At 33.4% G+C, this 27,101-nt stretch overlaps 2 protein-coding genes across 3 annotated transcripts; both read right to left on the bottom strand.

The window, feature by feature from the left end:
- Positions 1 to 5,396: 5,396 nt before the first annotated feature.
- LOC108461772 (uncharacterized) lies at positions 5,397 to 6,932 on the bottom strand. Its single transcript, XM_017761706.2, has one exon. The coding sequence runs from the start codon at positions 6,782 to 6,784 to the stop codon at positions 5,585 to 5,587; it is 1,200 nt and encodes a 399-aa protein (XP_017617195.1). The 5' UTR covers positions 6,785 to 6,932; the 3' UTR covers positions 5,397 to 5,584.
- Positions 6,933 to 22,523: 15,591 nt separating this feature from the next.
- LOC108464165 (uncharacterized) lies at positions 22,524 to 26,868 on the bottom strand. Of its 2 annotated transcripts, none has more exons than XM_053021201.1 (13): positions 26,525 to 26,868; positions 26,402 to 26,440; positions 26,153 to 26,301; positions 25,912 to 25,987; positions 24,989 to 25,271; positions 24,796 to 24,905; positions 24,657 to 24,704; positions 24,373 to 24,576; positions 24,003 to 24,104; positions 23,768 to 23,901; positions 23,454 to 23,592; positions 22,897 to 22,974; positions 22,524 to 22,758 (listed from the first exon to the last, which is right to left on the bottom strand). In XM_053021201.1, the coding sequence occupies exons 1-13, from the start codon at positions 26,719 to 26,721 to the stop codon at positions 22,734 to 22,736; spliced, it is 1,584 nt and encodes a 527-aa protein (XP_052877161.1). In that variant the 5' UTR covers positions 26,722 to 26,868; the 3' UTR covers positions 22,524 to 22,733. The 2 variants fall into 2 exon arrangements, with proteins under 2 accessions (XP_052877161.1, XP_017619790.1); XM_017764301.2 differs by having other exon boundaries at positions 22,846 to 22,974; positions 26,525 to 26,867.
- Between the last annotated feature and the right edge of the window lie 233 nt (positions 26,869 to 27,101).

The following is a 27,101-nucleotide window of genomic DNA, read 5'->3' as shown; positions in this document are numbered from 1 at the left end:
CTGAATTGGAATGGATTAGCAAACTTAAATTTAGTGCATTCTACTAACATCATCGAAGATAAAAAAAAATATATAGTCGAAGTATGGACCAATACCCTGATGCTAATAATTGGAATAGTCTTGTTATGCAACCAACTTCTAGCATTCAAGAAGGGATAAATAGTGGTAAGAGTATAGACAGTGGAAAATCAAGTTTAGCATTGCATAGCACGATTCGATATTCTATTTTATAAGATTCTAGTATGAAAGTATTAGATTGTTGAGACATGCCGTTGTATATTATAATGTTAATGGTTAGCTTACATGCTAATTATGATTGATTATTTGTTTTAATTTGTTAGTAATGCCCGTGATCCTAATTCGACGATGGAGAGGGGTTAGTGGTGTTACAGGATTTATCCCAAAGAGATTAAGGATATCCTATGAGGGTAATACACTTATGACAATGTCATTGGACGAGCACTGATCGAGTTGCTATCATAATGGCATGTCATTAGGTAGAGCTCAGTCACAATACTATAATGGAATGACTAAATGAATCTATAATTAATAGCCGGAAAGCTGGAACTTAATTATAAATTATTTGAGCCCTAATTACATATATCTAATCAGTCCTTCAGCTAGCTTGTTGAAATAAAAAATGAATTGTTTGTTAAACCAAATGAATATAAATGGATATAAATGGTAAAGTTAGAGAAGTGGGAAACATTCAAAAATGCATGGGATTTTCTCACTAAGGAAATGACTTGAGAATTAATTTATTTTTTTCAAATTACTATTTATTTAATTAAATAAATAATAGAAGTTTGAAAATGAAGTTAAATTAATTGATTATTGTGAATCCGTGGAATGTAAAAAATTAGATATATTTTATCGTAGATTCTTTTATGGTAAACTTTTCATGATTTTAATGGAATCAAAATCGGGTTGAGAAAAATTATTTAATTGGGAAATTTATTTATTTAAATTAATTATGTTTATTTTGGACAATAGAAAAGCATTTATTGGGTTGGAGTGATTTATAAAGTGTTAAGTTAAACATCTAGGAAGCAATTATAATTGGACCTGATACGGGAGAGGCCCAAACTCCCCTCATGTTAAATATAAGGGATGATAAACCGTAGTATATTTAACTAGGGTTGTTGCCCCTTTCTCTCCCAGTTCAACTAGGAAGTTGTTTTTCTATTAAATACTAATTCAATTGGAGTTTCACTTTTTTCCCTATAAATTGATGGAACTAGTAGGGCTAAAAAAATAATAAGTTTTACGCAACTTTGAGATGTTCTTTTGCTCGAAAATAGTGATTAAATTCAATTACTAGTCTTGTAGTATGCGTACAATTGTGGATTTATTCTATATTTAAGGTTGTAAATGAATAGACCATTTATGAAGTTAAATAAATGAAAATGAATAAGATTTTGAAGCTCATTTATAAAATGAACTAAACACGAACAAAGCTTGTTTATTTCATTTATGTTCTGAACAAGGTTATTTATGTTCATTTATGGCTCCTTTTGTAACAGCTTATTTTCAGTGATGTCAGAAATAGTGGTTTCGAGACCACAATTTTGACGAGTAAATTATTATTTTATTATTTGTTTAATGTTTATGAGATTATATTAAGGTCATATTAAAATTGTTAAGAAATTTTGATGTTTAAAAGGTTTATTAGGTAAAAAGGACTAAATCTTTAAAAGTGTAAAAGTTGAGTTCTATTAGCTAAAGGGGTCTTATGGCTATGAACTCTTAAACTAAAGGACTTGAATATGACATTTAATGAGTTAGTGGATAGTTATGACCAAGATTTTATTGAAATTTTGTTTACTTTTAAAGGGTAAAATGGTAAAATGGTAAATAAAGTTCAAAATAAATAGGCTAAAATCATCATCTTCCTCACATTTGTTTCTTCTTAACTGATTCTTCAATGGAGGAATAGCTAGGGTTCGGCCAAGCATTGTTTTCACTTGCATGGTATGTGTTCAAGCCTCGTTTTTAATGATTTTTATGTTTTTGAGTCTGTTTTAGCTTAATCTAGCAAGCCCGAGGATTAATTTGCAAAATTATTAAAGGTTGAGGGACTTTCCATGGATGTTTTTAAATGAGTTTTGATGCTAGTTGATAGATTATGAATCCTTGTTGAAAAATAAACATGTTTTGTTAAATAATTTTTTATGAATTTTGGAATTAGGGATTAAATTGTTAAAGGTGTAAATCTATAGGTTTTATTTGAAAATTTTTTATAAATATGAGTTGCTTTAAAGTTCCTTATAACATGGGTTGAGTTGGAATTAAGTTGAAATGGTTAGATTCTAAGTTATGAGCTTAAGGACTAAATTGTGAAAAGTCAAAATATTAAGGGTAAATTTATAAATTTGTATAAATATGAATTATGGATTAAATTGAATAGAATTATTCATTTAGATCAAGATAAACCACCATTAGACCTAAATCGAGGAAAAACTAAAGTTTCGGATTAGTTCAATATTACTTCTACGCCCTAGTTATCGAGGTAAGTTCATAAGAACTGTAATAGTTTTAGTTTTATCCAAATTGAATTTTTCTTATTTCATTTTAATGTGAATGAATCAATATACAAATGTATCAATGCTATGATGAATTAACGGATATCGAGTCCCAATTGAACCTTAAGAATTCTTAAGATACAAATGACATGTCATTAGGGATTTCATGTTTTGGGTGTTGGTCTTGAACGTCCAACCGATGGCTGAGGTCTTGTATTTTTTGTGGATTCTCCGCAGCTCGTGTAAGCAACATCGTGTAGTTTACATTTCGACCCACAGCTCGTGTGAGCAAGCCCATTTCATAGCTCGTGTGAGCATTGATGTAAAGGAAATGGTATGGTTATATGTAAAGTCATACTATGTGTGAGCTTTCCCGAGTATCTGATATAATTTTAGATGGTTCAATGGGTAAGAAAAGAAAATGAAATGGTAAGTATGTAAATGGATTGAATCATGACTTATGAAAAGGATTTATGAGCTAAATGATGTATTTACCCATGGGAATTTACATATCTTATGGTTGATTTCATTTGTATCATGGACAAGTATACTAACTTGTGAGTTAGTGATGTTGTATAGGCTTTTACTACGCTTATGACATTGGTGATGATTTATGTTTAATCTTTGAATTGTATAAATGACATGGTAAGTTATGTTTTGGTTTGTATGAGCTTACTAAGCACTTGTTGCTTAAGTAGTTTCTTTCCTTTCTTTTATAGATTATCGGAAGCTTAATTTGGTTGGAAGCATGTTGGAGACCTATCACACTATCCAGCAATCATTTTAGTAGTTTTTGAGTATTTTGGCCAAGGTTAATAATGGCATGTATAGGTCTTTAAAATTTGTAGTTCATGGATGTGTAATGGATGTTTTTGGCATGTTTAAACTTTTAATGTTATGTTTGATTGGTTATCTACAATGCTTTTACCAAATTGTGTCATTTTGGTCGCTTATAAGTGTTTGTATATAAGGCTCATTTTTGGTATGTTCTTGAAAATCGTCAATTAAGACATGATTTGGTAGATGTTTAAACTAGGTTATTATGCTTGAAATAAGGTAAAATTGACATGTTTAGGTTAATGATGTTTGGATGCAATTGTGGTGTCTTTGAATGGCATATTTTTAGGTGAATTAGATTGTTGAAATGACATGATTATGTGTAATTGAATGATGCTTTAGTCCCTTAAAAGTGTGCACAAATGGGTTGGTTAGTTATGCATGAATTGGGTATGAAATGGTTTGATTTTAGGTAAATTTTGGGTTCACATGGCCTGGGACACGGGCTGTCACATGGCCATGTGTCATTTGAAATTTCTTAAGGTTCCAAGTCAATAAGTTACACAGCCTAACACACGGCTTGGCACATGGGCGTGTGACACGGCCGTGTGACCCTACTGAGTGAGTTACATGGGTAAGGACACGGGTTGAGACACGGTCGTGTGTCCCTTGTTCGAAAGTTACACAGCCTAGGGTGATTTCACACAACTTGGCCAGACGGCCGTGTGACCCCTGTTTTCCAAATTTTGCAACTTTTTCTTAGAGCTTCTGTTTTGTTTCAAATTAGTCCCAAATTTCTTCAAAGCTATTTTAGGGCCTCGATGGATCGATTTAAGGACAAAATGCATGTGATTGAATGGATTATAATATGTTTAGATTATTTAAAAGTTAAGATGTTAAATGTTTTCTATTGTACTGTAATGCTCTGTAACCCTAATCTGACGATGGAGACGAATTAGGGGTGTTACACATTTAACAAATCAGTTAAAGCTTGTTTAAAACTCATTTATTATTCAATTATTATATATTAACACAATTATTTTTATTGTTTGTGTACTTTATTTTATTTATTTATAATATAGTTACTGTTAGGGATCGACTTGTATAAACAATGAATAAGAACGAAGAAAATTGGGCACACAAATATTTACGTGGAAAAACTCCTCCTCCGAAGAGGATAAAAAAACACAAGCAAAGAAAACTTCACTAATCGGCAAACCAACGAATAGTATAAGAAAAAAGAGAAAGGAAGTGTAAAAAAACGAATAATACAAAGCTCTCTCAAAGATTCTCCATCAAATCTCACATAAGAGATATTCTATCAACTCTCTAAAATAGGGTTACAAAGACCGTTTAAATAGGTTAATAATATGAGTACAATATTCTCAGATTAATTAGAGTTCAACTAGATAAAGATAGCGGAGTTTAAGTAGGAGAAAATACATGATTTTTGTGGGAACATGTCGTCATGTCATGACTTCGTCTCAATGTCCACTCTGTTTCGTCTAAAATGCTAGGCACACTTCAAAATTACTATTAATATTTAACTATTTTATGTCTAAAAATTAAGATATATGATTATTTACTGTTTGTTTGTTTCTTGTTTATGAACATTTGTTATGAACACATTCAATTATATTTTCACAAACATGCTCATTTAATGTTTGAGAACATGTTCATGTTTGTGAACATGTTTGTTTAACTTAAATAAATGGATATAGATACACATAAATTTGAATAAATGAACATGAATAATGTTAAAATTCTTAATCAAACACGAATAAACTTAAAAATAAACAAAGTTCTATTCTATCTATAATTGGATCATCTGAAGTATCTGTACTATTTAAAATTTCAATCAAATTACAAATGCAAAGATAACAGCAGAATTTAACTTAAAAAAAGGGACTTACCTAATTCATGTATTCAAAGTTAATTATCCAAGAAGGTTAGATCTAGTGTAAACTTGGATTTGCGCAGAATAAATAAGAAAGCACACGTGCAGTGGTGCGGATTTAGAAAACAGCGCCAGTTCAGCTAACATAATTATTCCATTTTTATGGAAAGAAGCAAAAAATTATAAAAAAAAAAACTGAGTTGTAAACAAAAGAAAATACCTATTCATTATTTAATATTATGAACAACAACAATGTGATTTCATTTTTTTACACTTCCTTTCTCTTTTTTCTTTTCTCTGTTTTTCAAGGTACAACGCGGCACCCCTTTTTTTTTTTATCTTAATCCAAACCCCCAGGAAATTTTTATAACACAAACTGTAAGCTGTGTCATGACCGCGTAACCGATTCAGCAAGTTTCCCAATTTTTTCTACCAGCTGAGGGGATAATTTCTTTGCAGGTTTCTTTTCCTTCTCCAGTCGGAAATCAAACCCCAGTGCTTCCGAAACTTCTTCGGAGCTCCATCCGGCTTTTCGGAGTGAATCTGAGAACCGATCCACTTTTAAAAGAAGTGCATCAAGAACAGCTTGATTATCCAATAAAACCATCTCTTCTTCGAAGAACCCAGATGCTGACACGTGTCTGATTTCCGCTACATCAGATTCCGCCCACCCGCCTTCTCTAAGAACACACCCGATTTGATCAATGTAATCGTCCACCCATTTCGGGATTTTGGTTCTCGGCATATCCAAGTACCTCTCAGGCGACGAATTCGACGAGGACGACGACGAGAATCTCCGGCGCCGATCAACCGCGGCGTCGCTCCAGAACTCGACCCATCTAGGGGTTCTCGTCCCGGTTACCAAACCCGCATCCAAACTACGCCTTGAAAAATGAGTGGACGACCCAGCTGATTTTTCACTAACCGATCTCTGCTTCTTCAATGATCCCGGGTCGGGTTCGGAACCTCGGAACAAGGATTCCCTCTCAAAAAAATCAGATAGATCGAATCCGCAACAGAAAACCCGGGTTTCGTCAATGAAGAAAATCGGATTACCAGCTAAAGACGGATTGCAGGGAATATAGCAGTGATTAAAAATGGGGATCAAAAGGGGAGCTCGTTTAAGGGCATTCCTTGCGACCCGTAAAGCTTTCTCGGGGTCAGAGGGTCTGGGCCCCCAAGATTTGGACCATAAAGTGTTGCGCGCTATTTGAAAGGAAATTGCAGCGATGGGAAGATCAAACGAAGCCCGAAGATGGAGTCGGGCTCCAACAGATCGCCAATCGGGAAAACCAGGACCCACAGGTAAGCCGGCTGATAATATGGCTCGGAGGTCAGGTGGGAAAACGAAACGGAACTCGGCTTCGGCTCGGGCGAACTCAGCGTCCAATAAACCTGGCTGGACTTGGAACCCCGAATCTCGTAAATGGGTTATAACTTTATCAGCTAGAGAAGAGAGAGACTGAAGACCGTTGCGAAGAGGAAGAGAAGTCGGAGTTGAAGGAGCGGAAGCACGAGCAGAGAGACGGCGTAAACCAGCTACATGAGCCGGATTCAGACCGGACATACGCCGGTCGACGTCAACCATTGTTTGCTTTAATAACAAACAATTGTCGAAAAGACAAATCTGTGACTGTTGTTTTGATTCCACTGAAAATAGAGAAAAATGAAGAAGAGGAGCAGCAGAGTTAGGGGGAGCTTAATTGCAGCTGGGAAAGAGTAAAGGAACGGTACGTACTTATAGCTGTTTCAAAGTGGAGCCCAGCTTGGAGATATTGGTAATCTTTTACTTCATCAATTTCTTAATTAATGTTGATGCTAATCTTTAAACCCTTTTTATTATGACAACTCAACATATACGATTTTACCTTTCAATTTACTTACAAATGCAATTATAATTCACCTATTTCTCAACAACAACTAAAATTACATTGCTGCCCTTAAATGCATGATATTTTATTTTTCTTCAAATATTACTAAATCAAAATTTTATAAAATGGTCGGATCTCTATTTTTTTTTAATGAAGACGATGATTTTTTTTGTTTTTTTAAAAAGTTTCCGTTATCTAATAGTTATATTAATTAAATTTAAATTCAAATTAATCATTTAAATAAAATTAAAAATCATTCAATATTTTCTTTAAAATTTTGACCCAATCCCAAACTCTAAATTACTTATCATGCAAAATCCACTTTAGTACCAGTAAGTATTTAATTTTTCTTTGGGCATTAAGACTTTATGATATAATTATAAATTTGATCACAAATGTTTATATATTTTTATTAAAATGACTCTAATTTTATTTTTAAATATTTTTACCATCAACTTTTATTTTTAAAAATTGTATTTTTTAATAGATTTGATGAAAGTACCGTTAAAAACGTTAACGGGATGATGTGGAATTCTATATATGGAATATTTTTAATAAGATGTAATTTATTATTTAGATAACCTAATAAAATAATTACATGTGGAAATGCTAAAAATTAGGAGGAAAAATTTGATTTGGCATTTTCCTATTGGAAAGGATAAGAATCACGTGAAATCACAGTTTATACAATTATTTTTTAATTTATTAATTATCTTTTGAAACCTCTCACTAAACAAATATATGCATTCATTTTAAAACCTTTTTTAGAGAATTACGTTTTTTTAAAAATTAAGAGTTATTTTTTAATTGTATGTATGATTTATTTTATTATTTTTCACATGTAATTATCTTATTGAGTTACCTGATTAATAAATTAAATCTCATTACAAATATTCCACATCATCCCTATTAATTTACTTTCATTAAATTTGTTGAAAAATAATTTTTTTAAAACCCAAAATTGATAATTAAAAAGACTCAAAAATTTAATTAGGATTATTTTAACAAAATATAACTAAATTTATGATTAAGTGTTTAATCATCAACTAACCTTTATGGAATTCCATAGTAAAATCATCAATTTAACCCTTAAATAGCTAATGTGTGTTTGGTTTTAGGTTGAAGTTATTGTTAGAAAGAAGGTTGTGGCGCTGGTACGGCCAATTTGGGGTCCATTAGCAATCATGAATTTAGGTTGACAGCTTATACACATAAAGCAAGGCATAAAATTATAATTCCACATTGTATACTAACGTTAACATACATTTCCTTTTTATATATAAAAAAGAATTGTAAAGTAATGATTGGTGATGAGCATGAGATTGGTGTTGGTGACTCTTAAAACAGGATTAAAACCCACGCCTAACGACAGTTATTGTTTCGTAAGGGGTTGGCATGGTTTTTTTTAAATCTAAAAATTTGTAACAACAGTTTTAACGCAATGAAAGCATAATCGGGAGCAGTGAACCTCACGTACTTTTAGGCGAGGGATTTGGTAGCCTCACGTGGGGGGTTCACCTCTTCCCAAGTTTCCCCCTCATTTAGCATCTTCGATTGGCTCTTCTTTTTTAATTAAAAATATAAAATATTTAAACTTTATTTTACTATAGAGTTGAACAAGTCTACTGGGCTGTACTTATAATACGATAAATAGAATGAAACTCACTTGGAAATAGACATCTCCAACAATTATTTAGTTGTTAAAAACGGTAAAGCTGATGAGGTTAAAAGGGAAGTTTGTGTTGGCGGCGACCGGCCCTGAAATTCCAACGTCTCCTTTTACATGGATTTACATACACAATGCCCCCCCCCCCCAACTCTCTGCTAACTCACACCTATGCTATGCTATATCAACCATTAACAACATGCCATGTGTAATCATTTCTTAATTACAATCATTTTAAATTGAAAGGAACACATACATTAACCAGATTTTGTTAGTGTATATTCATTTCGATGGAGAAATAATAAATATAATTAAAAAATATTGTGTATTTCAAAGTCATCATAAAATAGAAATGAGATTTAATAAACGTGTAATGCTAGCAGAATTGAAACAAAAGATTAGTGTAAAGATAACTACTCATTGTAAGAAGTAGATGTTAAAATTGTTTTACAAATTTTCAATTTCAACGGATCTGTTTAAGTTCTCAAAAATGGAGCTTGTAAATGATGATGATATTGCCACAATGATCGCAATTTATTACCCTCTTAAGATCGAGAATCCCCGATTGGTTGAGTTATTCGTAAAGTTAGCCGATCCGTAACCCGTTCAAGTTGTACATCCAATAAGTCAACATTATGGATTTGATTTTGATCTTAATGTCTGCTGGGAAGATCAGTTGAGTTGCGGAGGGACATCGCAAACACTTGAAAATCCAAACTACGGTGAATATTCGTACAACAACCCAATCTCGTGTCCTCGTCTAGAGATACATCTAGAGGTGTTGGCCCTCATAGCAGATGGTGATGAAGGGTCCGATAATGAAGTTTAGTCCCACCTTGATCTTGAAGATTTTAGTGACCTCGATTTGGATGAGGTCCCTGAATATATAGATGATAAAGGCATGGTGGAGGGTTAAGATATGCACCCTTATTCAGTCGAGAACACAAGATGTGACCCGACAGTCATGACGGTAGTGTTCCTTTAAAAAAAACACTAGCTTCCGTTTTTTTCTCTCTTTATTTTTTAAAAATATTATATGATTGCTTCTTTTTTTTTCAATTTATATTGGTTCAGTTGCAGATAAAATTTACAAATTTTGGAACAATAATTTTTTATAACTTAAAAACAACTCCATTTATTTTTATCATACTAATATTTACATTAAAATTTACTCAAAAATTTATTTACCTCTACTATTGTCGTTTTTTTATAAAATTTAGCTAACTGATATCATAATTTATGAAAACTCTATAGGTGCAATAATACTAACTAAATTTGGATTAATCAAACTACACAGTTTGCTAATGTGTTTTGAAAAGTATCTTCTCCAGCATATTCATTTCTGCTTGAATCAGGTCTATCGTTGAGCAAAAATCGCAATGACTTATGTTATCCGAGCTTCTGACCAAACAATGTTAAGTCAATCTTCAAATGGCTCTATTGAGAATCTTGTGATACAAGGTTTGGTCCACGAAGACTATCACCTACTCGCATAAATCGTAACCGACACCTTCACCCCTTAACAGCATAGCCTTTGTAGTTCTTGTGACAATATATAATTCAACTCCGTTAACGAATCACTACCAATACATAATAGAAATCTGCAGTTGATGATACACTCCCCAAACAGATAAAAAAAACATTCAATCTCTCTCTCTCTCTCCCTATTTTTTTTCTTTTCAGTAAGTCAAAAAATATATTTTTCCTCACTTCTCGTTTTATCATAACCCAAAGTGCATCCACAACTGATATATAGCCTATTGGTGCTGGCAAAGAAAAAGCCAGCACCAAAAAACATTAATATTTTACCGGGGTGCCAACCACTAGAAACACGATATCCAAAAAAAACTTTTTTACTGACGTGGGTGTCGGCCACCACAATATTGACACCAAAAATTACCAAAAAAATTGTACTGGGTAGTGGCGGTGCCAACTACCTAGACGCCGACACCAAATAAATATTTTTACCAGTTAATACATGTATTTTATAAAATACGAATGAAAAAATACATACGGGTGCCAGCCATTGCAGTGCTAACATCAAAAAAAAAATTTAATCCCAAACAATCATCAGGTAATGATTACCATATAATTGACTTGGGTGTCGGCCATGGGGTATTGGCACCGCATGCACTAATTTATTTCAAATCATTCCTGTAATTGTTTTTAAACCTAAATCATTCTTGTAAATATTAAATGTTTTAAGTTAGGTTGGTAAAAAAGCAGATAATTTAAGGTTATATAATTGAAAAACTTATTTCTAATTAACTTGTATTCTAAAGATATAATAAAATTTTTTCATTTTATTAATAAAGTAAAATATTCTCAAAATATTAAAATTCGAATTGGGAACCACAAGTAAATAGTAAACAACTTGTATTGAAATATTAATTAAAAGCAATCCCAAATGAATTGTTACTCCCAACTTTTATTTTTTAAAAGAAAATAAAAGGAACATATTTCTTGGACCCCAACGGTCCAATTGACATAACACACACTAAAAGAAATAAAACAATAAAGTAAGATGATACATGTGATGGTGGCCTTGATTTTCGTTGCTCCATCAGGATTCAGGCGAAAAATACTAATAATAGATTTTGGACTAAAGTTTTAATCATTAGGTCCGTAAAGATGTAATTGGTCAACGGTTGATTGTTAGTGAATCCTTTTACCAGCTTTCACATTTAATTTTTGATGCTCACACCGCCGCAACTACATTCGAATTTCTCCCTTTACCTTATTATTAATCTTAATTTTGTATTACATTTTGGTCTTTACACTATTAGACATCTCTAATGTTAGTTAACTATTATTTCTAAATTTTAAATTTTTTATTAATTAATTTTACCTTCATAATATGTAGATTATTAATTAATAAATTATTTTATATATTTATGACGAGAGTATTAGTCACTATTAAGCATGCATGCATACATACATGTTTTGTACAATCAAATATAGGGGGCTTTCAAAGAAAGAAAGACTAGATGTCTTTACATGATCATAGAATTAAATGCTTGACACAACGTAATCATGAACATGATAAAAAAAATTAAAAACATAATATGATATAATACATAATCCTTAAAATAGAAACTACTAGGGCGTTTTATCTTAATATGCCCTTTAAATAATATAATTATCGAAATGGGCTATTTTTTGAGTTATTTACCGGATTAGACCGTTTCTCACGAAAACGCGTCCACGTAAGCTCAATTTCTTAGTACGTGTCAGCAAAACGCTCCCTTGTGGGAGCGCTTTGTCCACATCAGCAAAAAACGCCTCCTTAAGGGTGCGCTTTGCTGACGTGGACAATGCATTCCCTCAGGGGAGCGTTTTGCCCTTTTTTTAGGGTTAAAATTTTTTATTTAATTGATTTAGGGTTATGATTTTTAGGGTTAGGGTTAGGGTTTTGTAATGTTTTAGGGTTTTAGGGTTTTAGGAAAAAGTTTAATTGAATTTGGGTATAAATTAACTATTAATTTTAAATACAAAATATTAAATTAGAGTTTAGGGTATTAGGGTTAATTGATTAAATTATGGATTGATTTAGGATTTAGGGTTAATTGATTAAATTTAAGGTTAATTGATACATACAAGAAAAAAATTTCTCAAAGATAATATGATTGCAGCATATGTACATACTGCGCTATGCTAAGTTTAGGGTTTCGAGAAAAAATTAATTGAATTAAGATTTAGGGTTTTAGGGTTAATTCGTTAAATTAACTATTAATTTTAAATACTAAATACTAAATTAGAGTGTATTAGGGTTAATTCATTAAATTAGGGATTAGAGTTTAGTTTTTTAAAATAAATTTGTGTTTAGGGTATTAGAAAAAACATATAAGCAATATAAATTTTTTTGTCATAAGTTTTAAGGTTTTGTGTTTCTGCAAGAATAATTCTGAGCAGACATTTCTGGAAAAATAGTGTCGGAAAACGTTTCAAGCAGGATACACTGTCAGCAAAATTTCTGGAAAAAACTCCTACGTGGACGCTCTTTTGCTACAGTAGTTCGTGGAAAAATAATTTTGAGTAGACGTTTCTGAATAAATAGTGCCAAAAACACTTCAAACAGGATGCACTGTCAGCAAAATTTCTGGAAAAAGCTCCCACGTGGACGCTCTTTTGCTACAGTAGTTCGTGGAAAAATAATTCTGAGTAGACGTTTCTAAACAAATAGTACCGAAAACGCTTCAAGCAGGATGCATTGTTAGTAAAATTTCTGAAAAAAGCTCCCACGTGGACGCTCTTTTGCTATAGTAGTTCGCGGAAAAATAATTCTGAGTAGACGTTTCTGAACAAATAGTGCCGAAAACGTTTCAAGCAAGATGCACTGTCAGCAAAATTTCTGGAAAAAGCTCCCACGTGGAGGCTCTTTTGCTATAGTAGTTCGTAGAAAAATGAGGCTATAAATTAGCCAAATTTTATTCTCAGGCTGCATAACTTACAACAAAAAAATTAAAGAGGCTAAGAAGAAAATAAATTGAAGATGAGTGAACGTATTAGTGCTGTTATTTACTATAATGGTGAGGTCTGTCACACCGAGAACGGTGTTGTTTTTTTATCGGAGAACACAGCGAGACTGGTTTTTAACTAGAACATAGATTTGACAGAACTTCGTAAAAGAATTAGGCGCAAAATCTTCGAAACGACACCAATGAAAGTTTTGTCTATTAAGTATCGATTTTGTGCTTTAGTTGATCCTGTGACATATAACTCATTTGACATCAAAGGCGCCCGTAGCTTGGAGGCAATGGTGCAGACTCATCTCGCTAGTGGATCACCCTATCTTGAGTTATATTTACAATTTTCATCGCCAAATGATGCTTTTGCAGTTTCAACATTTACTGCTGGTCGAGAGGAAGACACGACCCCTGTCCGACACTCCGTTAGTGGGTGGCAAAACACGGAAGTACCCATGTTTAGTAGCAGTATGGAATACTCAACCTCTGCATGACACTCCGTTAGTGGATGGGACATGCACCTCAGTGGGTCAATGTTTGATGTTGGAAATACTTAATGGGAATGACATTAACTTCTAGTGGTTGGCAATCCACATTTGATTGGAGACGCTGTGAAACGTCCATAAGGAGGGATGATGTACTCCCTACGACGTCCACAGGCAAAGGGACTTTTTACGTTGCAAATGATGATGGGTCAGATAATGAGTCCGATGCGGATCCACCTCGAGAGGCTGGCCCCGATGGTGCAGAAGTTGTATTATTTTCTGAACCAGAGCCTGTTCCAACCATATCTGAAGATGTTGAAGGGGGTTCAGATGATGAAGAAGAAGATCCACGATTCAGGGCGTACTCGCCTCCAGCCTACATGCATAATGTTGATCTATCTGAAGATGATGCGTTAGAATTTCTAGATCTACCACACAGAAGGCGTGACCGTACAAGTTCCTCATTGGATTCAGGTGAATTAGAAATTGGTAAGGAGTTTTCCATTAAAGATAGTTTTCTTGGTGCATTAAAACAACATAGCATCATGAACGGGGTTAACTACAACGTGGTTAAATCCAAATCCAATAAGTTTGAGGCCAAGTGTGCAATGCAAGACGGTACATGTTCAAGAAAAATCATGGCCTTGTTAAGGAAAAAGACAGGCTTGTGGGAGATAAAAAAGTACAAATGTCTACATACATGTGCTGCCGGTAGAGTATCACTAACCGTTTAGATTTTTTAAATGGTACTGTTATTACGTACTGTTGCATTTTTAACGTACTTCGTTGACAGGTGTTTCGAAAGATCATCCCAAGATGAATTCAGATATGCTAACTACCTTAATACTACCGACGGTGAAAGCTGATCCCAGAACTTTAGTGCCGGTCTTAATTGCCAATATTCGTAACCAGTTAAGGTACACACCCTCTTACCGCAAGGCTTGGATAGCTAAGCAGAAGGCGTTGGAAAAGATTCATGGTAGGTGGGACGCTTCATATAATGAAGTGTGGCAGTGGTGTCAGGTGCTGGAGAGATACGTCCCAGGTTGCGTAACAAACCTTGAAACTGAACCTGTGTACTACAACGACCGATTGCTCCGTAGATGCCAAGTATTTAAGCGTCTGTTATGGACCTTTAAGCAATGCCAAGACGTATTTTTATATTGCAAGCCATTGGTACAAATTGACGGTACCTTTATGTACGGTAGATATAGTCATCGGCTATTGGTAGCTGTGACATAGAATGGTAGTGAAAGAATTCTTTCACTTGCGTTTGCAATAACACCGGGGGAGTCAGCTGATGACTGAGAGTTCTTTCTTTATAGGTTAAGAAGGCATGTCTGCCCCCAACCTAATATCTGCGTTATATCGGATCGAGGCACCAAAATACTAGCCGCAATTGAGCGACAGGGAAGCCTATGACATCACACACACCATCGGTATTGCTTAAGGCACGTTGCGTCCAACTACTATGGACAATTTCGATTTATAAGTGAAAAATGACAAGTGACCAACATGAGTATTTAATATCTATTAATGTAATTTCGTTTGTACTATTGAATTTATTTTAAATGGAAAAGTGGTATGTAATTTTCGCTATCAATTTATATTGGCAGGGTATGAGATAAGTAAGGACTGTTTCCATGAGATGTTGGTGGTTTTGCGTTCAATTAAAGAAGAAAGTGCAAACTACCTCTGTAACATACCTTTCGAACAGTGGACACAAGTATACGACGGCGGCCTACGAACCTGGCTGAATGCATAAATTCTATTCTAAAAGGAACATGTTATTTACCGATAACATCGGTTGTTCGAGAGACATTTTCGTTTAGCGGTATTATTTTCGAAGCGAGCAGCAAGTTATAAAGGCCAAATGCAAGGAGGCCGTGTATGGTGCGCAAAGGTATTGCAAGAAATTAACAAGGCGAAGGCGCGGGCGAACACCATGCACACAGTCTGTCATGACCGAGACAACCTATGGTTTCATGTAACGGAGTTTGACAGACCGCACGAAGGTATTATTGGCGGGCAATATCGTGTACACTTGAGACATAGGACTTGCGACTGTGGGAAGTTTGACGCACTTTGCTATCCATGCGCTTATGTAATTGCAGCTTGTCAAAATCTCCGTCTAGATCCCATGAGCTACGTCGACGAAGTGTACAAACTAGAATCTAGGCCAATCCGTATGGAGTTGCCGTAAGTCAACTTTGTGCTCGTCATCAAACACATCGGGTGCCATGGGAATCGATTGTTGGAATCCAAATTATCGCAATACTCTATCTGACTGGTGCATCTCCACGATGGCATAGTTCACCAATGGGACCTTCACATGCCAAACGTTTGGATTTTGAAAAAATTCATCCGGAATTACTAACCGAATTGCCGGATCCTCGTATGGTATCCATTGAAACTATATGAACATGATAAAAATATTACTTATATACATAATACATAATACTAAATACGAAACGACTATTTTATTATGTATATATATATATTTTATTTTATACTTACTTCTGCTTCCGATCGTTGGTCTAATAGAAGTCGTATGTCTTCGAGAGAGGTAGGTATTCCGACATATCTCGCTGAATGGTTCCACCTAATTAAATGAATTTTTAGCATAAAATTATATTCTAAATCTACGTAATAATTGTAAAATCTAATATAAAACTTACCTCGTTATGAGTGGAAATGTATATGGGTGGTCGACTCGATGACGTAAAATAGAAAGCAAAACCGTGCCCATGATTGCAGTAGTGATAGGCAACCTCCTATTTTGGCTTTGTTCGGTCGCGTCACCCCACACATTTCCTTGTACAATGTTGCCAACACAGTAGACCCCCAACTCAATTTGCCTGCTGCTCTAAAATCTACAAGTTTCAGCAGCCATCTCAGATGTACGAGGTTTCTTGACAAGTCCGGCATCAAATAACCTCCAATCATCTCAAGAATATATGCCCGAGCATATCGTATTCTTTCGTTCAGTCGAATGATTATCCAGCTCCGAGAATGTGTCTCATAACCATCCCATCTCGATCCGACCTCCGTTAATTTTATCCGGTATAGCACCCAAAAGCTCGTAGTATATGGCTCCCCAATCAGTAGATGATGCGGACCCGGTGACTGCGTACCCATCCACCGGCAATCCCAATTGCAAATGTACGTCTTCCAGAGTGATAGTTCACTCTCCGCATGAAAGATGAAAAGTGTGTGTCTCGGGTCTCCACCTCTCTATCAATGCACTGATTAGTTTCAGGTCCAACTTGCACCCCCGGCCTATTGTGGCCATGTGCCAAAATTTCGCTTCTCGTAAGTAATTCTCGATCAACGGCGATGGAGGACCAAACGTATTACGGATGTAGCATTGCAACACCTGATCTACAGACTATTATAAAAATTTATAAAACAAAAATTAATTAAAATTACATAAATTAATTAATGCAAACATCATAAATGAAAAAAAATCAAGCAGTAATAAAATATCAAATAGTATTGCAAATTTAATTAAATTTGCATAAATTAAAATAATATCGAATAGTATTGAAAATTTAAAATTATCACTTACCATTGTCATTTGATCAACGGAGATGTGCTTATTATCGAGACGGATTAATTCTCCAGCCATTGCTAACACTATCGGATTTTTTTAATTTAAAAAAATTAAACAAAGAATTTTGATAGAAATTTGATAGAATTCTGAGAAAATTTCAATGAAATTTGATAGATTTTTTAAGGGAATATTGAAAGAATGTTGAGAATTATGAGAGAATTGTGTGAAAAATAATTAAAGGGAAAGGAATTTTGAGAGAATTACAGAAATTTGAGAGATTTGTGTGAAAAAATGATTTGGGGGGGTTTATAGGTTTTTTTTTCTTCCAACGGTCAAAAATTTGACTGTTACACGGGCAAAACGCTCCCTTAGGGGAGCGCTTTGTCCACGTCAACAAAGCGCGCCCTCAAGGAGGCATTTTTTGCTAATGTGGACAAAGCGCTCCCCTAAGGGAGCGTTTTGCTAACACATACCACAAAATTGCGCTTACGTGGACGCGTTTTCTTGGGAAACGGCCTAGTCCAGTAAATAACGTAAAAAAAAGGCCATTTCGGTAATTATATTATTTAAAGGGCATATTTGAGTAAAACGCCCAAAATACTAACTTATCAAAAAAGTTATATAATTATAAAAGGAATCTAAGTGTAGTTTAGAGGGGAAGGTTGAAACAAATGGCATGGTAGCTACGAAAAAAGGTGTAGGAAGGAAAGTAAGGAAATGGGAGGATAGATAGGTGGGGACATTGCGTAGAATTGTTTGGGTGGAAGAACAAGAAAATCGGGCTTCCTGATTTGGTTCAACACAAAGTAGTGGGCAGCTTCACTAACTTGGTCAGCCCCACACATATGTTCCCTACCTCCAAAAAAAACCCATTAGTCAACCCATCTTCTACCTTGGGTTCATTTATGTTCACAAAAAGGAAACTCTGAATGGATCCATCCTTTGACTATTATGTCCTTATCTGTTTCCATAATCAACTCATTAGCTTGATTGGTAAAGACGAATCATATGCTTAATTGGATATTGATTGATTCAAGTTTTTGAATAATGGACAAAATTCATCATCATCATCGATCACTTTGTTTCTTTCTATGCCCACCAAGTGGATCAAATCTCAGAGTTTAATTCAACATAACCAATCATTGTAGTGATTTTGCCAAGATGAAAGAGAATTGGTATACAAGGATGATTATTCTAGCTAGTACTTACCGACTTCTTACCCTATGTATGCATCAAGTGAAAAAGGCATATTAGACTTAAACATTATCAAAGGGAACTAGAGTTACCTATCAAAGAATTAGGGGTGTCATCAAGTCAAGCCGAGCTCAATTATTGATAAGTTCGACTTGAAATTTAGAGTTTAAATTGAGTTTGATCAAATATCTATTTTGAACTTGAGCTTAACTCAAAATATAATCATGCTACTCAAGCTCAAGCTTGTTTTTCAAATTTCGTACTCGAGCTCCAACTCAAGCTCAATTAAGCTCATACATATTCAAGCTTGAGCTCGGCTCAATAATTAAGTTTAAGATTAATAATATATATTAAAGGCAATAACATAATTTAACCATATAAAAATATTTAAAATATATATTAAAAAAAAAGAAGCTTGATAAGGTTCATTAGTCATTTGAGCCAAGTATTAATAAACTCTAATTGAGCATGATCGATAACCCAAACTAGTCTAGTTTAGTTCAATAATTATTGAATCGAATTCAAAAAAATTTAAATTAAATTCAAATAGATTACAAGTATTAAAGTCTGATTTATACTCCTATATTTGCGAATGTTCTCAAAAAATTTCAATTATTAATCATAATTTTCTGTTGTAGCAATATCAAATAATGTGGTATTTGCAATGCAATCAACATAATTTTCTTCTTATCGATGTATTTTGATGATATCTTTTCAAAATGTCAAAATTAAGCGATTTGAGGGCAGACTTTGGACACAACCATTTCATAAACAAAAATAGTCCCATTAATTAATTAATGCTTTTCAATTCCAGACATATGTCAGACAGAAATTATCTTTGTCTTGTGACCCATGAAATCTCATTCCCTATCATCTTTCAACTTCATATCCAAATTTCAGGCATGCCACCATTTTTGACTAGACAATAAATTAATACAGTTATGCATATCTCTATAAAATAATAAATGTGTTAATATTAAATTCCTATTTGTAAAGTGAAAAGCAACATTGGTGGTGATTATAATGGGTATGTAAGGCATAATATTGCAGGACAAGGATCTCATCTAACCTACTGATTTATTCAATTAGTTGGATAAAGATTGTGTGTAATTAGCTTGATTAAATTAATCAAATAAAAGATACACTTTTCCATGTGCTTCCCCTATAATTATTTACTCAAGTGGGGTTTGGAGAAGCTTAATTTATAGGAATAATGTGAGCAGGTAAACCCTACTTAAAGTGCTTCATTTAACTATCAAATTAATAAGGATCCAGTGCATGCTAGAATCAAATTTCTACATGCTTCCTTCTCTCTAAACTTCAATTTTAGTGAAAAACAAAGCAATATTCTTTATCATGGATTTTCGTTGTTTCTTTTAGTTAGAATAAAGTAACAAAAGGTTAATCGTAATATTTTATTTTTATTTTTATGAAATTATTATTGTAATGAGCTTACTAAATACAAAGGGTCCTTGTGTGTGATTAAAGTGATCCCTAGCGTAATAGATATTTTGGATTAAACCATGAGGGTAATTTTTCTTTTTCTTTTTATAGATTGCTTTGCTTTATTTCATTGAAAAGATAAAATGTAAAATTAAAGGGTTGTGATGACAGAAAGGAAAGATGATATGTTTTAAGGCCAAGTTGGATTCTTCCGAATTACATGACTTCAATCCAACAGTAAGAGAAGATTTAATTATCAATTTCATTGATAAAAATGAATTCAATTAAGACTACCAAAAAAGGTCCTCAATCTCTGGGATCATTTAATGAAGAGTTGGAAGTAGAATCAGTGTGAAAAAGAAAGTCAAGATTAAGGTTAGTGTGAAAGACAAGGGCGGTTTGGCACTTAGAACCGACATGTGGGGCATCCTATGTTGTCCAACCACAAGACATGACATCCTCCTTGCAAAAGTCTCATTTCTATCCAACCATCCTCTTTTCTAAACATTTCATACCTTCACTTCTATTCATTTATTCTTCTTAAAATATAATAAATAACTTCACAATTATCTTAACACTCCACTTAATATTACAATAATTCATATTTTCTTGTTCAATTTAAGGATTTAAGATTATGAGATATCATAAAATGATTAGTATTCATTTTATTTTTAAAATTCTTTTATTTACTAAAATTTTCTTATTTCATAATGAATAATAATATAAATAATAATGCACTGTAATTAGGTTTATCTAATCAATTATTTTAAATATAAAATTAATCGTATTTTATGATAAAATTATTTAATGCTATTGGTTCTATACAACTAATAAATGTTATATTATTTTGATGATAACAAATGACAATACAAGTATATAATTACAATTTATATTTTTATTACTTAAAAATATAATAAATTAATAATTATAGCTACACGCAAAAATTTAACTTATATAAATATATAATTACATTCGATGTAAAATAAATCTGAACCAAATTAAAACTCAAAATGACTCAATTGTCACCTTTAAAATTTTGCTTCTTATGGTCAATTGTGCCTTTTGGAGTCACAAACAAAGTTAGACAAGTATCTTTTTAAATTAAATGTGCTTATGAACCAAAAGTAATAGCATTTTTTTTGTTTTGTTTTTGAGGAAAACACTTTTAGAAACTTTTCAATGAGATAATCTTTTTTCAACCCTCTCAAAACAGAATCTATTCCAAACATATATACCATAGTTTCTTACTTACTTCGACAAAGTATAAATATTTAAATTTGATATTTTTAGTTACTTTTTTAGACCTATTGTCGATACTAAGTAGTAGTAAAAAATTTGTACCATTTTTCATAATATTATGCATGGATCAAATATATCATGGGGAATTCTTCAAAAAAAAAAATTTGTCTTCTACAATAAAATCTGATAAGTGAAATTTTGAGTAAGTGTTTACATAATTTTCTTTTGTCCAAGAAATGGTAACTTTTTAATTCTTATTTATGTATTGTATGTAATATTTATATTGGATATACAATGATTTTTCTATTGAAATTTATTTCAAATATATAACATTATATATTTAAATTTGTAAGGGTTATATTTTAATAATATTTAAAATATAGATTATATATTTAAATTAAAATTTACAAATAATTAATATTAATTGTTTACAAATATTTAAAATTTATATTTTTCAAAATATTAATAATTAGTTAAAATAAATTATTTATTATACTCTTACTAAAATATTATAATATTAACGAATTTAAATATTATTTAAATATATTATTTAAATATATCTTTACTTAATAAAATTATGTTTAAAATGAACATTTATTTTTTTTAAAAGCACTTTTTTTCACAAATCTTAAACCAAATCATTTTTCAGAAAAGCAATTAGACATCTCCCAGCTAGATTTAATTATGAGTCGGACCACCCACCTAGACTCGAAGGCCTACCCGAATATTATATGAGTAAAAATATAGGCCTGAAAAATAGACTTGGACAAAAAAATAAGACCCATTTTTCAAATAAACCGGGCCTCGATTAGGATTCTTTTTGCTCAAGCTCGGCCCTACCCAAATAAGTCTAAAGTTTTTTACATGTTTTGTTACTATTATATTGTTTTGCTTCTTTTATGTTAGTTTTGCTACAATCTTACAATTATATTACTATCATTTTATTGTTATAGTTTAAATATTATATAACTTTTATTTTATTATTAATATTACTACAATTTTAAAAGTATTACTTGTTGAGTCGCAACAATGTTAATGTTATTCAAGCACAAATTTTTTAATGTATTCTCAATTAATTAGGAAATTAATAAATATTTTTAATGTATTCGATGTATTATATTTTTAAAATTTATTTTTATATAAAAGATGATAATATACAAAAATTAATACAAAAGGACCGAATCAAACTTTTTTCAGAACTATAATCTGGTATACCCCCAACCTTTACGTAACAAATCTCAAAATTTTCTCATATGAAAAATGCTCCACAGCTGAAGAGTGCAAATTTGCAATTTTCTTACTTGAGATGGCCAGGTTTGGAAGTTTTAATTCGAAGACATCTTACCCCTTAACAAGTGATGACATAAGTCAACAAATTATTTAACTGGCTTATTATTAGTAGTAGCAGTATTTATAAGAGTCAAATTTCAATTACTGAATTAAAAATTACTTATTTATATTACATAAAATGCAAAAGCCCAATAGATTGATAAGAAGATACCGTAACTCAAAAACACCCTACAACATTTCTCATATATATTGACAAGCTACCCAAAACTAGCATCGCCTTACATAATATATCAAATAGCTTTGCCTGCAACATTTATGTCGATCACCTTCTCAGTACCTTGAACGGCTTCTTACCCTGCATTTTACAAAGCCCTTGATCAGCATCCAACTACTACACATAAAGCAACACAAAAATGTCTGACTAACAGCACAGAGCCACAACCTGGGTGAACGGGAATTTGAGCGTGAACGTGAATGAGAGTAAGAGTGGGACCTAGATCGTGATCGTGACCGAGAATAATATCTTCTAGAACTCCTACTCCTACTTGGACTTCTACTCCGTCGATATCTTCTGCAGTAAAGAAATAATTCACCAGACAAACATTACAACATCTAATAAGAGAGCAAACACCAAGTTTTATCACCCTAAATACATAGTTTCCCTGTAAATATCAGAAATGACCCCATGGAATATGTTATTTATAGCAGATACGAGAAAATAATAACACGCTTAAGTCTTTGACCAGATGGCCAAAGCAAAAGGGACCAAAATAAACCTTATGGTCTAAACTGAGACATATCATAAGTTCTACGGGTATCTATTTTGTTTAAACTTCAACCAGCAACTCCTCTTTGCATATCAGGCTACTAAAGCATCTTATTACCTCCAAGTTCCCTCACAACAATAAATAAATTAAACACCACATGGACTCCTAAAACCTCATTCTATTTGGTTGCTTTCCATGGAGACATTATTCTACTGCAAAAATCATTCACTGTCAGCCATATGGATTGGAGGACATAGTAATACAAATAGTCCAGGACATATACCTTGGAGGAGAGCGACTGTAACTCCTACTGCGGCTGCGATGCCTTTGACGACTTAATCGGCTTGTTTCTGCAAGTTTTTCCAGTCTTTGGCGCTCCTGCTCTCGCTTCTTAGCCATTTCCGCAGCAGTGTCTTTCTTAACTATAGAGACATCAGCTTATCAGGCCATGAATGCAAGTAACCCCAGAAAACACGTGAAACTAAAAACTCTGAAACTCTCTTTGTAACAACTTACTGCCTCTCTTTTCTTCCAAGTATACAAATAAATAGCTAAAAAGAACTAGGAAAAGACCAAGATGAGAATGCGTATGCGTACTTTGCTTGTTTAACTGTCTGTTCATAATCCTTTTTAGCCGCTCTTGAGGAGTTTCTTTCTTATCAATCTGCCCCTGTCTTGAGGGTCCTCCGGATGCACTTGCTTTTGTCAACTTGGCTAATGTTGGTAATCCACTGACAGAAAGGAAATAAAAACTCAAGGCAACTACAAAAAATAGAATTAAATAACCCTTTCATAACAAATAAAATAATAAAAGCATAAATTATAGTGATACCTTACTGCTGGTTTTGACACTTTACTGCTCTTTTCTTTATCAAGAGACACACCAGATGCAGGGTCAACATGTAGTGCCTCAAGTATGGGACCAGATGATAGCCTGCAGGAAAGGAAAAGCATCAGATACGTCCATGGTCATGATTTTGTGATACTGGGAAGCATTCACACAAATTCCATTTCAGGAAACATATGAGCTTCAAAAGGGAAGCCTCCTTCTGACTCCCTCTTTCCAGTTATGCTGATAACCCTAGGGCAGGTCTATTTTAAACCAGAAAAGTCTGCCTCAGGCAACAAAATGGGGATAAGCTGCAGCAGAGTAAAGACTGTCCAATCTATCTTTGCAAGAATTAAAGGTCGAGTGCTCCGACCGATTTGACATGTCAGCCTGAGGTGGAGGAGATGATGGCGGAGAAAATCCTTCAAGCTTTGGTCCATCCCTGTCTCCAGAGCCTCCAAACTCCGTTATATACTCTATTTTGGGAGTCTTTGGTTTACTTCTATAAGAGTCATCAGAATAACCACCACGCGCATGGCGCCTTGAGTATGATGGAGAGTATGAACGTGATCTTGACCTGAATAGGATAACCTATACATAAATTCCTTTTCTACTACTCAAATAATTGCTTCAAGAGAAACATAGATCAGACTATACCTCCTAGAACGTGGATAAGCATCATAGGTTGGACTCCGCCTAGATTCCCTGTATGTGGCAAAAGAAATCATCAACACTTTAGGTATGACGTCATAACCAGTTCTACCAGTTTGTAATACAGATCTTCCAAATTTTATACCGGTAGGGATCATTATGAAGTACTCGTGATCCAGTTATCCGAGCAGCTTCTCTTTCTTTCTCCCTTTCTATTTGAGAAGCTTTCCTCCTTTCTTTGCGACTCAGTTTCCTCTAAAAATTCAGAATTTCTGATTTGTTATCAACAATGCTAATAATAAAATGAAACAACAAACATGGTGTCTTATCCAACTTACAATTGCAGGATCGCCTTTGATTACTTCCTTCTGTCTTTTTTCCTCCTCTTTTGCTTTTTTGTCCATGTAAACAAGCCAGCCATACCTTTTCACTCCAAATTCTTTTGCTATTATATCCATTCCTTCATCATTACTATCATCACTGTTGAAATCATCATCATCTTCTTCCTCCTCATCTTCTTCATCAGCATCTGAAAACTGAGCTTCCTCTTTCCCATTTCCATCATAAGAGAATCCAACTTGAGAATATGAACCCTTATTAGTTGGTTGAGCTGGCTGTGATCTGCCAAATATACCAAAAGGAAAGGAATAACCAAGATAACCACAAAAAGCAGTCAGAGGTATCAGCATTAGTAAAACCAGCAAACTTGAAACCAAGGAATAAATTTTATTGTATATGCCAAAAGAAACCAAAATGAAGCACACTCATCTCTTCTAGAAACAGTCAAAACAAAACCTTATAAAAACAGGCTAACTGAATGATCTTCATCATATATATGAACTGAAAAAATAAAAAAAAGCTTTTTTCCTGCTTTAAAAGAAGACTACTAAAACAAATAATAAACCTATCAAAGTTAATTTATAAATAGCTAAAAATCATATGAGAGAAAGTAAAATGCAAGACAAGTCTATAAATTGGATCTTTTATAAAAACTTAACGCATCTCAACATTTATTTCCAAATAGAATAAATCTTGGAAAATACATCTCCTGCAACCACCATCTTATCTCCATGTCTAAGATCACCCTAAAGCCCTATGCAGCATGAAAAAAAGAATTGCAAAGAGCAAGACACTGTTGGAAACTTTTATGCAGATGGCATGCCAATAAATTTTTATTTTTCGGAAAAGCTTTGAGCACCATCACATGCATCACCTATCTTATCAAATCGGCACAAATAGCTGAGAAAAGAATATACTAAACCTGTCTGATTGGAACGGTGCGATTACTTTTGCCTCCATTTCTACATTCACATGTTGTAAACCATCCTCGTCGGTAACTGTCAAAAGATACAAACCTCAGCACATAAAGCTTATTTGAAAACTAATCGCTATTCTTATAACAGACTTTTGCCGTTATAACCAAAAAATAGGAGGGACACGAAACAAACAAAAGTGAACCAAAAACAGAATTTATCAATTCCAAGAAATAAAAAAGTACCGACATCCTCTACGGCGATGCTTAATTAAATCCCGATAACGCTCGAAATTAACAAACTCTTCTACTTCTTCTTCCTCTTCAGACTTCTCTTGATTCCTAAAATGTCGTGTCCCTGGCTCGCGAATAAAATCAAGAAGAGCTCGGCCATCGAATCTAAAATATAAGCAAATGCTAATCAGTTTAAAAAAAAAAAAAAAGCATCGTCTAAAAGGATCTTAGAAATGAAGATAAATGAGAAATAAAAAATATATACCTATCGATTAAAATATCTTGTTTTCCATTCCAAGGAATCCTGTAAGCAAAAGGAATAAATTTGAGATAATTAATGGAAGGCTAAGAAGGTAATATTTAACGGAAAATTGATAAATTGACTTACAAGCCTTGCTGATCTTGAGTGGCATGATAAAGAGCATCGTCACGGTGGATACGGCAGCGAGAGCCGACGACTTGAATGGATTGTTGAGGGTCGCCGCGTCTTTTGGCAAGGAATATGGCCCGTCTTTGTGCTCTCTTTCGAGCCGCGTCCATCATGTCGTGGACCTTCCTTTCTGATCTCCGAGCTTCGTGCCACATCTCTGATGATAGAATCGGAGTGTCGAAACCCTAAAGAGAGGAGGAGGAAATAAAAAACAACGATCTCTGGATCAATAATCTGTGTGTTAGGTAAGTGGAAAGCTTTGTTTTGTTATGTACCCTTTTTTTTTTTTTCTTTTATGAATAAATGGTCTGTCATTTTATTTGTCCAAAAAGGCCCAACTTTGAGCCTTGAGATTTGGGCTAGTAAGCCCCTTTCGTCTTTCTCTGATTTTTACTCTGGTTAAAAGCTATTTTTATAGATTCATGGTTTCAATGCGAACTTACTTTAAACAAAGTTATATGCGATTATTATTTTATTTACGATAAATATTAAATTTATACATAATTTTTTAATTTAATGTTTAATTTAATACATA

This window comes from Gossypium arboreum, chromosome 11 (genome assembly GCF_025698485.1).
Source record: "Gossypium arboreum isolate Shixiya-1 chromosome 11, ASM2569848v2, whole genome shotgun sequence".
NCBI classification, from domain to species: Eukaryota; Viridiplantae; Streptophyta; class Magnoliopsida; order Malvales; family Malvaceae; genus Gossypium; species Gossypium arboreum.
The sequence above is the reverse complement of the archived record's forward strand: the minus strand, read 5'-3'. Positions and strand labels throughout refer to the sequence as shown.

Bases quoted from the DNA above. Each gene is read 5' to 3' on its own strand.
- LOC108461772 (XM_017761706.2), bottom strand. From the start codon at position 6,784: ATGGTTGACGTCGACCGGCGTATGTCCGGTCTGAATCCGGCTCATGTA.
- LOC108464165 (XM_017764301.2), bottom strand. From the start codon at position 26,721: ATGTGGCACGAAGCTCGGAGATCAGAAAGGAAGGTCCACGACATGATG. The intron at 24,577-24,656 runs GTATAGTCTGAT...TATCCTATTCAG, and splicing joins GCTTATCCACGTTCTAGGAG to GTCAAGATCACGTTCATACT. The intron at 24,105-24,372 runs GTCGGAGCACTC...CCTTTCCTGCAG, and splicing joins CAGGCTGACATGTCAAATCG to GCTATCATCTGGTCCCATAC.